The sequence below is a fragment of the Pyrus communis genome, chromosome 9, assembly GCF_041283825.1.
Source record: "Pyrus communis isolate YQ-2024b chromosome 9, ASM4128382v1, whole genome shotgun sequence".
Taxonomy (NCBI): Eukaryota; Viridiplantae; Streptophyta; class Magnoliopsida; order Rosales; family Rosaceae; genus Pyrus; species Pyrus communis.
The window spans coordinates 14,495,185-14,509,405 of NC_142573.1; the positions used below are offsets into that span (position 1 = coordinate 14,495,185).

General features: G+C 35.4%; 1 protein-coding gene across 1 annotated transcript; it reads left to right on the forward strand.

The window, feature by feature from the left end:
* The first annotated feature begins 1,752 nt into the window (after nt 1-1,752).
* Nucleotides 1,753-2,726, forward strand: LOC148694303 (uncharacterized). Its single transcript, XM_088700584.1, has 3 exons — nt 1,753-1,933; nt 2,162-2,224; nt 2,369-2,726. Exons 1-3 carry the CDS (start codon nt 1,862-1,864, stop codon nt 2,567-2,569), a joined length of 336 nt encoding a protein of 111 aa, XP_088556710.1. The 5' UTR covers nt 1,753-1,861; the 3' UTR covers nt 2,570-2,726.
* The last annotated feature ends 11,495 nt before the right edge of the window (nt 2,727-14,221 follow it).

The window sequence follows — 14,221 nt, forward strand, 5'->3', positions numbered from 1 at the left end:
TCATTAAGCATTATGAAAACTATAAGTGTTGACGAGGCATTCGTTACTATGATGAGCATGAAACTCGTGCCAAGAATTCATTTAACGCGATTGTTTATAAGCAACCTCCACTACTTGTGAATATAAGTTCATAACGATTAGGTGAAATTCACTTATATTCTAGCGTCATATTTATGCATGAAAATTAAGCGCGCATTCTTAATAAACATTCATAAATAAGTTATCAATCAAACGGTTAAACAAATTGAACCACAACTTATGAAACGCAATTAGAATTAATCAAATCAAAATGCAAGCATAAACATATATTTCGAATCACCCCCTAGCTAAAGGGGGTTTAGTTTATTATAACATTGAAATCAAAGAAATACCTAAACATTCCAACAACTCAAACTTGAATTGTATGAACGTTTAGGCACTCTTCTCTTCCTCGTTGTTGTAGCACAAGGTTTAAGGATAGGTTGGTTGATGGGATGGAAGTGTGGAATGGAGTGGAAATGGAGAAAATGGAGAAGGGGAAATGTTTGTGTATTACAATGGAAAATGAGATTATGGTGCGGATTCCTCTCCTCTTAAACATGAATGAGTGATAGGTATATATAGGTGGAAGTGCATGGATTGATGAAGATTAGTGGGAGATAATGGCAATGCATGGATAATGGATAATGAGAAGTGGACGATTAATGGGAAGTGGAGAGATGGTTTGCACGGTTTTGGGTGGATTAAATGGATGGCTATGGATTAAAGGGAATTAAGGGGTGGTGCGGCTGAATGAATAATGGGAGTATTATAATGGAGTGAATGGCTTAATGGTTGAATAATGGGAGTGTTAGGTTTTTATTAATAATGGGAGGTCACGGCTTGAAACTTTTCTTTTGTTAAATGGGGGGGGGGTTTAGTGGGAAGGTATAATGGCATATTAGGGTGATGGAATAGATAATAAAATGGCATGAATGGGTGCTCCGAATTAGGGAATAGAATATTAGGGTTATGGAATTATGGTGGCTGATTAATGCACGGTTTTGGATTAAAGGGAATTAGGGTTTATGGATGATGGATAGGAATGGTGGGATGCACGGCTTAGGAGGAAGATTGTGTGATGCATAGTTTTGGACGTTCATTCCTCGTGCTCTATTTGCGTACACCACATTCCAGCTCAGTTTTGCTCCAAAAGCTCCAAATTGCATCATTTCATGTAATATGTCCTTTAAACCTGAAAACACATGAAAGTAGCTTAAAAGACTACTTTAACGAAGAAAACATAACAAAAATGCATAAGAACTAGCTAACTAAGGCGCATAAATATGCTCCTATCATGAACACGAGCATTTTGGCTTCACAACCTATTACCATCATGCGTGTGACGATTAAGGAGTCATGGACAATTAATTAGTGAATCTAACAATGCATAGTTCACATCAATCAAATTGTTAGTTAGATGCTAGAGCTTTTCACCTTGTTGATCATATAGTTGGTCAATAATATTGCAAAAAACCTTTTTCAGCAATCCATCGATATTACCATTCATGCAGTTGCTCACCTCTTACAGCTCATAAAAAAACTCCTACGTACGTACCCTCGACCACCAATAATGTCAACTCATAAACAATTTCACAGAAGCACGGGATCTGTGCGTTTTTTCACTTTGCTTACCAGTCACTATAGAATCCGTGACTTTGCCAAAAATATCAGCAATAACGTGTATATATATATATATGTGTGTGTGTGTGTGTGTGTGTGTATGTATATGTATAGTAACACTGTAACAGTACTTGATTTGGTGGTGATTGGTATGCATGGGCTTCATTTGCTACTCTCCAATCGGATTGCTTGAGAGATTATTGAATCTTCTGTTCATTTCATGGCTAAAGTTTGCTGTTCAATTGAGACAGAGCCTAGAACCTTGAGTGAAGGGCAACTCAACCATGCTAGGGTGGGTAATTTTTTAAAATGAATTTTTCTTATATAATTCACCATTTTTTTTTATTTGATTAAGTGATGTTAGAGCATGGGAGAATTGAACTCGGGAGCTTAAGTGCAGCAAGAGAGAATGTTCCTAGTTAACTGAACTATATATAAGCTCCTTGGATCACAAGTTAAGCTTCTTGTTTTTAATTTGGACTTTTTGTACTCTTCTAAATGTTTCTCATCATATTTGCAGGAAATTGCTGCTGATGTAGTTCAGAAAATGGAACCAACTGAAGCCACAGCTCTATTCATCGAGGTTAGGTTTTATAATCTATGTTTAGAAAGAAAGTTACATTTGTTAGGAGTGCACAATCAGATTTTTAAAGTGCCAATAACAACTCCCTAATTGATACCATAGTTACATGCTTCCAAATTAAATGGCTTATGCATATGCATATAGGGATTGAGACCGGTTGGATCAGTGAAAGAGATGAAGTATATGATTGATGGTGAGCAACTACAACTGCAAACTAAGCTTGTGGACTGGAAGGAGGAGGCTCAAATTTTAGAAAGGCCTTGCCAATGCTTGTGCTCTACGGCCATTGTTGAAACGCCCGATCAAGAAACGCAACTTACAGGACCTGTGTCGGCCCCATTTTGATAGTTTTCGTTTTTCAAAGTTCATAATTTGACATATTATGTTATTAGGTTGTGCGATGAGAAAATATTTATGCATATCAAATAAATACAGTAAGATTCGTGCCAAATTTAAATGTAAGATTAATGAAATACTGCGGTCAAATATCTCATTTTTATCAGTATAGTATTGTTGATATTTGTAAAGAATGCAGATTTGGGTCTCCATAGCAACTAAGTTTTTTCTGTTTTAATTAGGGAATGCTAGATGCAACTGCAAACAATATGCCGTGTTCGGTGTTCATGCAAAGTCGTGCACATTTTGGGCTTTCGTGACAGTGCGATAAAGATTAGAAAGAAGCTTTAATTTTCATTTATTCAATACAATATGTAGGAATTTAGGATAAGCCAAGATTTAAAAGTGGTTTTGGTTGAACTTCTTAACAGGAGTAAAACACTCTTGAAGGGAATGAACTTTGATAATCTTGTAAGATGAAGCAATGGAGGTTTTAGTGAGAGAAAGTAAGAACTCAGAACAGAGAGAGAGAGAAGGGAATATGAAGTGATTTTCATTAAAGCAAGCAAACCAGTACAACAGAATTCATAGACCAAGCCTAACTAACTTTCCTTATGTGGCACACCATTTTACAACTAATTATATTCCTTAACAGATAGACCATTCAACTATTGACACATGGACACTATATTTTCTGTTATTACTCCCCCCTTAATCTTAGTTGGGATATCCCAACCTGAGAATGCTGCAATGTTTCACGAAGACAGGACTGTGCAAACACTTGGTGAGAACATCAGCAACTTGCGAATTTGTTTGAATATAATGAATTGTGATGCCCTTCTTTTGAACTCTTTCTCTGACAAAATGATAGTCTGTATCCAAGTGTTTAATCCTAGAATGAAACATTGGATTCGAACTTAGTGCCAAGGTTGAGAGATTGTCACAATGTAATGAAGGAGGATTTTACAGAAACCCATGCAAATCTTTCAACACAGACCTTATCCAACAAACATTAGTAGTATAGTGTGCTAGTGCTTTATATTCTGTTTCAGTTAAGCTTCTTGAAATTGTTGGTTGCTTTTTGGATTGCCACAAAATTGGATTATTTCCAATATACACAATGTAGCCAATTATTGATAATCTAGTATTAATATCTGTTACCCAATCAGTATAAGAGAAAGTTGTAATATTGATATCAGAAGAATGAGAGTATGTGATTCCACACTCACGAGTCCCCTGCAGGTATCTCAAGATCCTTTTGACAAGAAAGAAATGTGCATCAGTTGGTTACTTCATATATTGACAGACCACATTGATTGAATGAGCAATGTCTGGCCTTCTAAAGGTAAGATATTGAAGCGCTTTAACTAGACTTCTGTACAAAGTAGGATCTTTCCTTGGAATTCCTTCTGACACAAGCAATTGAGTATGAGGTTTGGATAGAGTAGGAGTTGGTTTACAAGAGCTCATGCCAACTTTGTTGATTAACTCCTTTGCATACTTAGATTGGTTGACAAATAGACTGCCATCAAACTCGTACTTAATTTGCAAACCAAGAAAATATGTCAATTTCCCCATATCTTTTAAGTCAAAAAGTTCACCAGGTTGTGTAATAACCATCTGAATCTTTGAGCTATTCGAACCTATCAAAATTATATCATCTACATATAATAGTAGAATGATAATGTCTATTCCATCATGCTTGACAAATAAACTTGTATCGGATTGTGAAACCTTGAACCCTAGTGAAGGTAAGACACCAGTGAACTTATAATTCCATGCCATTGGAGCTTTTTTCAGACCATATAGAGATTTGACCAACTTGCAAACATAATTGTGACTTTTTGCATCAATAAATCCTTGTGGTTGCTTCATGTAGATGTCTTCTTGTAATCTTGTTTGCATCAATAAATCCTTGTGGTTCCTTCCTCACAATAGCACCAAATTGTAATCTTGTTTGCATTGGATGTGAACTACTACTAGGTATGAAGGAAATATTTGTGAAAACTAGTTCATTTGAGCAACATCTATGCATGCAATTAACAATTAAAAGGCGGAATCATGCTTGTATGCACTCAAAAACAAAACTTTACTCATGAAATTCGAGGCTTAGTAATTGTGGTGAACCAAGACTCAACTCAAATCTTAAAGAAAGGAGTTGAGAAACTTTTATACCTTTGAAGCACCTCTTTACTTAGCAAAGGATATTCACCCATGTGAGGGCCTTTTTTCCTTAGTCTCCTTGCTCCTTGACTCGATGGATGTGGATGGTGGAACTTTGCTTCTTGGCTCCATGACTTCTTGGATGGATGAAGGAATGGATTCTCCAAGTTCCCAAAATAGGGAACCTCCAAGTCTCTCATATGAGGAAATAAGTACTATTTTCTTTCACAGAGATATATGTTTTATTCACGTTCCATGTGAAGTACTTTTTCTTCTCTCATTAATCTTCTACTTCTTATTAGCCACACTTTTACAACGATTGTAAAACATAGTTACTAATATGAAATCAAGCATTGAAGTAGAAGAACCAACTGTTTTGAACTTATTCAAGAACAATTTACAACACCTTCGAAATGTGTGTTCTTGACACTTGCAAGACATTTCTTGCAAATACCTCTTCCAATGTCCATCATTTCATAAAGAAAGTTTGTTCCCTTGGAGTTATTTCGTTTTCTTCATTTGACTTCTCCCTTTACTACAATAGTCATGGTCCCTAAACTTCCACTATTTCTCTTGAAACTTATTTCAATTGTGTTATACACATCAAACGATTTGGAGAGCATGCAGTTATTATTCACTATATAGTTTACAATAAACTTAGTGAACCATTTGAATAGGGACTCAAAGGTGAAGTCCTTGCCTAGTTTCCATCTCTTGAAATGGTTTAACACTTCAACACTCAATGATTCAAAATCATCATAAGTCCATATTGATGTACTATTTTTGTCAATCAACTATTATGTTCTAAACATGATTACAAACTTTCAAGAGTTGTTCAAGGCAACTCTCATTTCTTCATACAACAATTTGTAAGTGAAGAATCATGGCACATAAGTTCCTTGTTCATGTAACAAAGAAACAAGCACAAGTGTTTGCGTTAACTAAGAGTTGTTCAAAGCAACTCTTATTTCTTCATACAACGATTTGTAATGGAAGAATTATGACACTAAAAGTGTCCATGTCTTTGTGCTAATCTTCTCAAGATACTTTGTTCATACAACAAAAGAATAAGCACTAGTTGTTTATGTTGTCCACTTTATGATAGACTTATCTAATATATTCTTCCATTGATACAATATCAATAGGAAGATTGTCAGGATGAGACTACTTAGGTACATATACAATCCATTCAAGACAATCTATGAGATTGTGGTACCAAGTCCGGAAACTAAAGCCTTCGGCTTTTCTTTGTCAAGTTTTGGATAGCGTTTTGCAAATATATCAGTAAATAGATACATAACGAATATAAATTGATTGATTTTAAGCTATTTGATCTAGTTCTCTAAATCAAATAGCACCCCCCACTATTTTTGGCAAATTCCATATCCATCATCAAAATTCGAGAGTTTTGGAGGTTACTCTTAGTAGGGTATAGGAGGTTCACTATTAACAAGCTCATCTCACAATGATATGATTTTGGCTAGCATTAATAATAATGAGAGTAGGCTTACTCATTTACATCTCATGTAAGTACCCATCTTATTTGGCCTTTAGAGAATGGTGTCTGACAATGATAGGATGTTGGCTCGATTGCACTTAGTTAAGTCATTCCCACCATGCAAGTTCGGGTAGAGGTTCAAGAACAACCTCACGATGATATGATGTTGATCATTCTCATTGCCTACCTTCACAACATCATGTATGCGTATAGAACTCCTCTTGAGTGTAAGCACATACTTTGTACTCCCCCATGATAGAGTGAAGTCGGTGTATGAGTCACAAACGATCGAAGCCTATCACGGTGGAAGGCCACAAAATAGTGTTCAAAGCACTCTCATGCTTCTCAACTTAATAATGTTTTGGTTGAGGATTTTTAGGTCTCATCACATATAAGCATGCATTTTAATTAAAACAATTTGGTCTTATTACAACTATTGGTCCATGTGATCAATTTAGTAGTATATGATACTCCCACTATGCTTGTAAAACGGTTTTCAAAGCAAGAATATATGGTATTACTAAAATAAGCTTCGCATTCATTGATGGACTCTATAGTTGCCTTAGGGCCTTAGGATGACTATGAACCTTTGATTCGATCCAACACGAGCTTAGTGTTGGATCTCGGTCTAAGGATGGTGATTAATTTTAGTTACACGTTTAATCACATTACAGCGTGTTTTCTTATTGGGCGTTGGACCCTATTACTCCAATTTCATGCATATCAAATAAAACAAGAAATGAGTACTTCAAAGTAAAGAAGAGTTTATGCTCTTTTGCAACATTTGATCAAAACAAATTACTTTAAAGTAAAGAAGAGCTTATGCTCTTTTACAACATTTGATCATATCAAATTACAACCAAAATCTAATCTACACATTCTTATGATTCAAACAAATTTGAGAGATGACATTTCACATAGCTCAATTATCATAGGCTTAGGTTCATAATCACCATTTCTTTCATTAATTAACGCTTTAACTAATTAAACTTGAATGCAACATTGTCATTTGGTTTTTGTATCCATATAATTGATTTAGATGGAGTTAAATGAAATGATAATCCAATTCTCATTTAAAGATACAAAACTATTTTGTTCTCTACTAATTTGGGCCAAAATGTAATAACCTCAACTTTTTGGGCTATATAGCAAAACACAAACTTTTGAGGCCACTTTGTAAAAAAGTCAAATACTTCATGTAATTACAACTAGAACCCAAAAATTTCAACAAATTCAAAAACTTCATTAAAGGAGCAAAACAATTTGTCCCTTAGTGATTTTAGGCCTTTACGTAAAAACGTAAATTTTCGGGTTAAAGTGCAAATACACAAAAGTGTCAAAACTTTATGTAATTGCATAAAACCCCAAAGTACCCCCATTATAGGGGTGACCGGTCAAGGTAGTGTGAGTTGATTTGTTTGTTTGAAAGGTGATTGAAAGTTGTAGTGATTGGTATGGTGTGAATAGTAAAATAGGTATGGGTGATGTTTAAAAATTCATATCATCCATGACTAACAAAAACAAATAAACAATCAAACATCTTTTTGAATCAAAATACCAAACCTTTTGTTCTTGGTATGAACATCAAGAACAAAGCAAGAACATTGAAGAACATCCATGAAAACCCATAAGAGCTCCATGAATGTTTTCACTCAATAAAACTCAAATTTTCATTAATCAATAGAGGGCTAACATCCTAGGGTACTTAGGGGGTGCCAAAAGTCAATTTAAAACACTTTTAACAAGACAAAAATGAACCCAAAAATCCACCCTTTGGATTTTGCCGAATTTCCCCATAAACATGGCACCAAATTTTAGCTCCAAAATTTGTGCTCATATGAACTACATTTACAACATTTGAGATGGAAAATTTTCAAGCAAAATTTACATTCAAAGAAGCAAGAATAAAGCTTGTAACAATTACAACATTCAAATCAAAGACTATGATGTCACATCCCAGCCCAAGCCCCCACCACATCCTGGGCTCGAATCCACCGTAGCACGATATTATCCGCTTTGGGCCCCGACCACGCCTTCACTGTTTTGTTTCTGGGAACTCACACGAGAACTTACCAGTGGGTCACCCATCTTGGGATTGCTCTCGCGCGAACTCGCTTAACTTCAAAGTTCCTATGGAATTCGAAGTCAGTGAGCTCCCAAAAGCCCTCGTGCTAGGTAGAGATGAGAATATACATATAAGGCTTACATGATCCACTCCCTTGGGTGATGTGGTATGTTACAATGAACTATAAAACCCAAAAGGATTCACCAACTACTAGACCTAGGCTCTGACACCATTTGAAGGAAATATTTGTGAAAACTAGTTCACTTGAGCAACATCTATGCATTCAATTAACAATTAAAAGGCGGAATCATGCTTGTATGCACTCAAAAACAAAACTTTACCCTTGAAATTCAAGGCCTAGTAATTGTGGTGAACCAAGACTCAACTCAAATCTTAAAGAAAGGAGTTGAGAAACTTTTGTACGTTTGAAGAACCTCTTTGCTTAGCAAAGGATATTCACCCATGTAAGGGCCTTCTTTCCTTAGTCTCTTTGCTCCTTGACTCCATGGATGTGGATGGAAGAACTTTGCTTCTTGGCTCAATGACTTATTGGATGGATGAAGGAATGGATTCTCCAAGTTCCCAAAATAGGGAACCTCTAAGTCTCCACACCAAAGAGAGCATTAAGGAAGAGCTGAGTGACCTATAGAGGAAGAAAGATTGCTAGCTGTCTTCCTCCAGGGTGGCCGACCTCTTAGAGAGAAAATGAGAGTTTGTGTTCTCTCCAATTTCCTCAAAGAAAACCTTAATGATGAAATGGCTATAAAGATGCATTTATACCACCTCACATTTGAGTGGCAAACTTGCAATTAAACCAAGTTCACTACCCCTCACTCTTATGGCCGACCTTCATGGGTTTATTGGGCTTTCAAGCCCTTTTTGTTTTCAAGTTGTTATACAACTTGAGTTATTAGACTTGACATTCAAATCTCATTGGACCTTGAGGCCCAAAACTAACCCGAGGTCTAATACGAACTTATTCGTTTGATTAATTAACATGTTAATTAATCATAGCCATAAATAATTAAACAATTTAATTATCCTTACTCATCTCTGTTGTTTCTTCAATCTCTACCTTACATGGTGTACGATCCATTAGGTTCCTTTTAGCGAGGCAGTGGACGATTAGAACTCTTCAATAAACCATACTTTCAATTTTCCCTTTAGTGATTATACACCTTTAGGGCTTCCATAAACCATGAGTGACACCTAGAAATATATCATGGCTACCCAAGCTAATCAAAAGAGGTGGATAACCTATTCATTTTAGGATTACAATGCAATATGGTCTTTCTCTAATACAATACGCTTGACCACATTGTTTGGTTTGATAGTTTATTCATGTCTACTATCCAATGTGATTCTTTTACTTATATGATTACCTTGAATGTGATTTGAAACAATTTCCTAAATCTCATTCATACTCTGGCCAGATATTCTTAATCATATCATAGAGTATTCTCCTTCAAACGGTTTAAAAGTTAGAGATCCCTTGTTGTGCATTCACTTGCTTCCACGACTAAGTGGCTTAACCTCAACTATACCGTGGACACCCTTTGATGGGGTGACTTTGACATAGTCAAAGATCAAGGACTTAACCACAAGCCAACTATGATGCCTCAGATCAAAGGACTACTTTGCATTATCCCAACCATGAGTTCTCATGTGACATAAGTATGAGAACTCCTTGTTGATCGCGTTCAATGGACTCATTCTCTATTGAGCACCTACATGCTTGTCTTGGTGTCAGTCACACCAATGACTCAAGACCAGTCACTCTCCCTAAGAAAAGACATATCACGTACTGATCTTAACGGACTGTCAATGCCCAATTGGCAATCCTATGATCATGAATGTTTAGGATATGTATACAAAAGAAAATGGTTTCATGAATCTCATTTCTTTAGATCACATTCTCCCAATTACATATTCCTTGGACTTATCGTTTAAGCATATAACATTTATATGAGATGAATTTAAACAATAATCTTTGCCCTTTATATTAAACTAGATTACTTTAACATATGAAATGTCTGTAAAGTATCATCATATGATTGGCTTTAGGGCACATTTCCAACAAGGTACTGTTCTTGATGCATCTGAAAAATGATTATTATCTTAATGAGAGATTGGTAAAAGTACCTAAAGTTGTGCAAGATTGAGGATAGGCAACAAGTTTGAAGTATAATTTTGTGTTCAAGAGGAAACATGAGAATTTGATGTTTCAGACCTCTATGAAGCCATAGTTCAAATCACTGTAAATTTGCTAGGGTTGTACCTGAGCTAGATGTGCCATGTAAGTCTTTTACCAAAGAACTAAACTCCATGCACTGACCCTCATTAGGTAAAGTATTATGTAGACCAGGTTGAACCAAATCGACAACAATTGTTGGATGTGACATAGATGGCCTCTGTGATATCATTTCTCTAGAACCTAGTTGTATACACTTAGCAGGATACATTGATTAATCATGAAGAACATGTCTTGATAGAATTAATCTTTTTGACCACAAGTTATAACAAATTACTCCCTTATAGCCTGATGCATAACCCAAAAATATACTCACAGATGACCTAGGTTGAAGTTTATGATCATTGTAGTGTCTTAAGTAAGGGTAAACTACTAAGCCAAATATTTTTAAGCCTTGTAACTTTGGTGGCTTATCATATAGAGCACAAAAGGGAGAATTCATTTGTAAGACTTTACTTGGCATCCTGTTAATGAGAAAAATAGCATGAGCACATGCATGAAACCAAAATTCTTGTGGTAAGCTTGCAACACCCATCAATGTTATAGTAATCACAATGTTATGCCTATGTTTTCTTTCAACAAGACCATTCTGTTGTGGTGTATAAGGACATGAAATTCTGTGAGTCATTCCTTTTGAAGCAACGAAATCCTTAAAAACCTTGCTAGTGAACTCTCCACCTTAATCAGATTGCAAAGATTTAATACTTATACCAAACTGAACTTCAACAAATTTGTAAAATTGAACAAAAGTAGAAAATACTTTAGATTTATTGAATAGTAGGAATATCCACATGTACATTGTACAATCATCCAAAAATGTAACATAGTACCTAAATCCCTCAATAGATTTTACAGGAGATGGTCCTTATACATCTGTGTGAATTCTATCAAAACTACTTGACTCAACAGAAAATGGTTTCTTAGCTATTTTCCTATGAATACAAGTAGTATACATTTTATGCACATCATCTATAGCATGAGAGATTAGAGATTTGGCTAGCATAAATGTTAAAACTTCATTGATTAGATGTCCCAATCTATGATGCCACACTGAAGACTTTATAAGCTATCTACGAAAAGCTATTGCAGAAGGAAATGTTGATGTAGGGATCTGAAACAGTTCTCCGGGTTTAATCCTTTCTTTGTACAAAATCTCCCTTGTTACCTTGTCCTGCATAAAAAACACTGTGTCATCACAAATAAACCAACACTTATTGTCTTTACACAGTTAAGTAACAGATAGAAGGTTAACAACAACATAATGAACAAGTAGCACATATTTTAACCCAAGAGAACTAGATGGAGTTTGAATCATTGTAGAACCAATGTTTTGTATTGGCAAACGTTGACCACTGCCAATCTTAATTGTCTATGCACCTTTAAATGGTATAGTATTACTTAAGCTTGGAATATCAGAGGTAATATGGTGAGATGCACTAGTGCCTAAAATCCATGTTGGAGTACTTGGAATAGATGAAGAATTATGTACAGTAATAACATATGACATTTGAAGAATTTGGAACAGATGAAGAACCTTGATCATTTGCAGAAGAATTTGGATTATTCACATCCACTGAAGGTTCAGGAATTTGATATGAGTGATGTATTGTAAAAAGACCAGGAGTATATGACATTTGAGGAATCTGAGGCATTGGTGGAGTTGCAGTAAAGATTGGTGCAACAAAAGTTGGAGGACCACTGGGTTGATAAGAATAGTTTCCTCTGTGGTAGCACTTCAATGCATTATATCCCTTCTTGTAGAAAATCTGACACACAGTTGAGAAACCAATTGCAGGAGGTTGACCATTCCTATAAAAACAATTTGGTGCAGTGTGATTCATTCTCTGGCAAATCTGACACTCATGTTGTTGAGGAGTTCAAGTTTTAGTATTTCCATTCCACCCACTATTCTGCCTGAAGCCATTTGAATTCTTCCCTTATAGTTGACTTATAATTACCATAATTCCTCTGTTGCCCTCTAGAAAATGACCCTTGTTGTTGTTGTTGACCACCAGAAACCTAAGAAACTCCAGAAAATTAAGAAGATCCAAGACCTTGAGATGGACCATTCATAAACTGATATTGATTCATATTGCCTAGAAAACCAGTACCATAACCAGGAAATAAAGGTACTTGATTATGAACCTAGAGGAAAGTATACAGATAAATTAGTGGACTGATATCCAAACTAATTGAGTGACTGTGGTCCATAAGATCCAGCTTGTTGAGAACCAAAAAATTATTATGATTAATGACCAAAAGGAACTAAAAGAACTACAGTAATACGACCTCCAGTACTTGATTCTATATCAGAAGAATTTGAGCTAGATGTTCCACAATGTGAACTTCCTGCCATGTGTGAACTTCCATTCATGTATAAAGCTGACATATTATGAGTAAGATAATTAATAGCCATCTCATTCTCTCTTTTAATACCAAGAAGCAAAGCTCTGAATTCTTTCATAGTGACAATAACTTCGTTTGCAAGAATTACAGTCCTAATTGTAGCATATTCTTTGGTAATCCAGCAAGAGCTGCAATTATCACATCATTGTCAGAAATGAACTCCTCTGTTACTATTAACTGATCTCTAATGGACTTAAGCTTCAACAAATACTTATCCATTAAATCTCCATTTTTTTGAATTGTATGTAACTCAATCTTTAAATGATTCACTCCAATTTTAGACATAGATGCATATCTTTCTTCAAGATTAGGTTATACATCCTCTGCTGTTTTACAACCAATCACATGTTCTATAGCATCATCAGAGAGAGCTGCAATTAAAAGACTTAATAGTGCCAAATCAGTGGACTCCCATTCTTCATAAGCCTATGTGACTTCTTTAGTGACCCCAGTTTCAGTATTCACCATAAATTTAGAAGAACATACATCAGACCCATCAAAGTGACCAAAAATCTTGTAACCTTTTAACACAGACTTGAATTGAAATGCCCACTTAGTGTAATTATGATCATTAAGTTTAATGGTTAACATTCCCAATAACCCTTCAATATTTACAGTAGAAGAACTCATGATAATCTTCAAACCAACTATAATTGTGTAAAATTTCCAAGAAAAAATCGAAATCAAATATAAGAATCACTGGCTTTGCCCTTTGAGTTCAATCAATCACAAACTGAATTGATAACATCGGCTTTTCACAATTCAGAACCTGTTCATAGTCAAGAACAACAAATCTGTCATTGGCCTCGATATACTTTTCAATATTCAATCAAGAAATTACACTATCTTTACCACTTGATCAAGAAAAATTGACAATCTTGATACTAAAATCCCTAATTGAACTCAAGAAACACATAAAAGCTTCAAGAAAAATAATGTACTGCAAAAATCGTCAGAAGAATTGCTCGAAACATAACGCAGACCACCGAGCTCCACTGCAAAAAATTCTCCAATTCACAGCAGAACCTTGGCTCGATACCATCTTAACAATAGTAAAACACTCTTGAAGGCAATGAACTTTGATAATCTTGTAAGATGAAACAATGGAAGTTTTAATGAGAGAAAGTAAGAACTCAAGAGAGAGAGAGAGAGAGAGAGAGAGAGATAGACAAGAATATGAAGTGATTTTCATTAAAGCAAGAGTAAACCAGTACAATAGAATTTATAGGCCAAGCCTAACTAACTTTCCTTATGTGGCACACCACTTTACTACTAATT

Bases quoted from the DNA above. Each gene is read 5' to 3' on its own strand.
- LOC148694303 (XM_088700584.1), top strand. From the start codon at position 1,862: ATGGCTAAAGTTTGCTGTTCAATTGAGACAGAGCCTAGAACCTTGAGT. The intron at 1,934-2,161 runs GTGGGTAATTTT...TCATATTTGCAG, and splicing joins GGCAACTCAACCATGCTAGG to GAAATTGCTGCTGATGTAGT. The intron at 2,225-2,368 runs GTTAGGTTTTAT...ATATGCATATAG, and splicing joins CCACAGCTCTATTCATCGAG to GGATTGAGACCGGTTGGATC.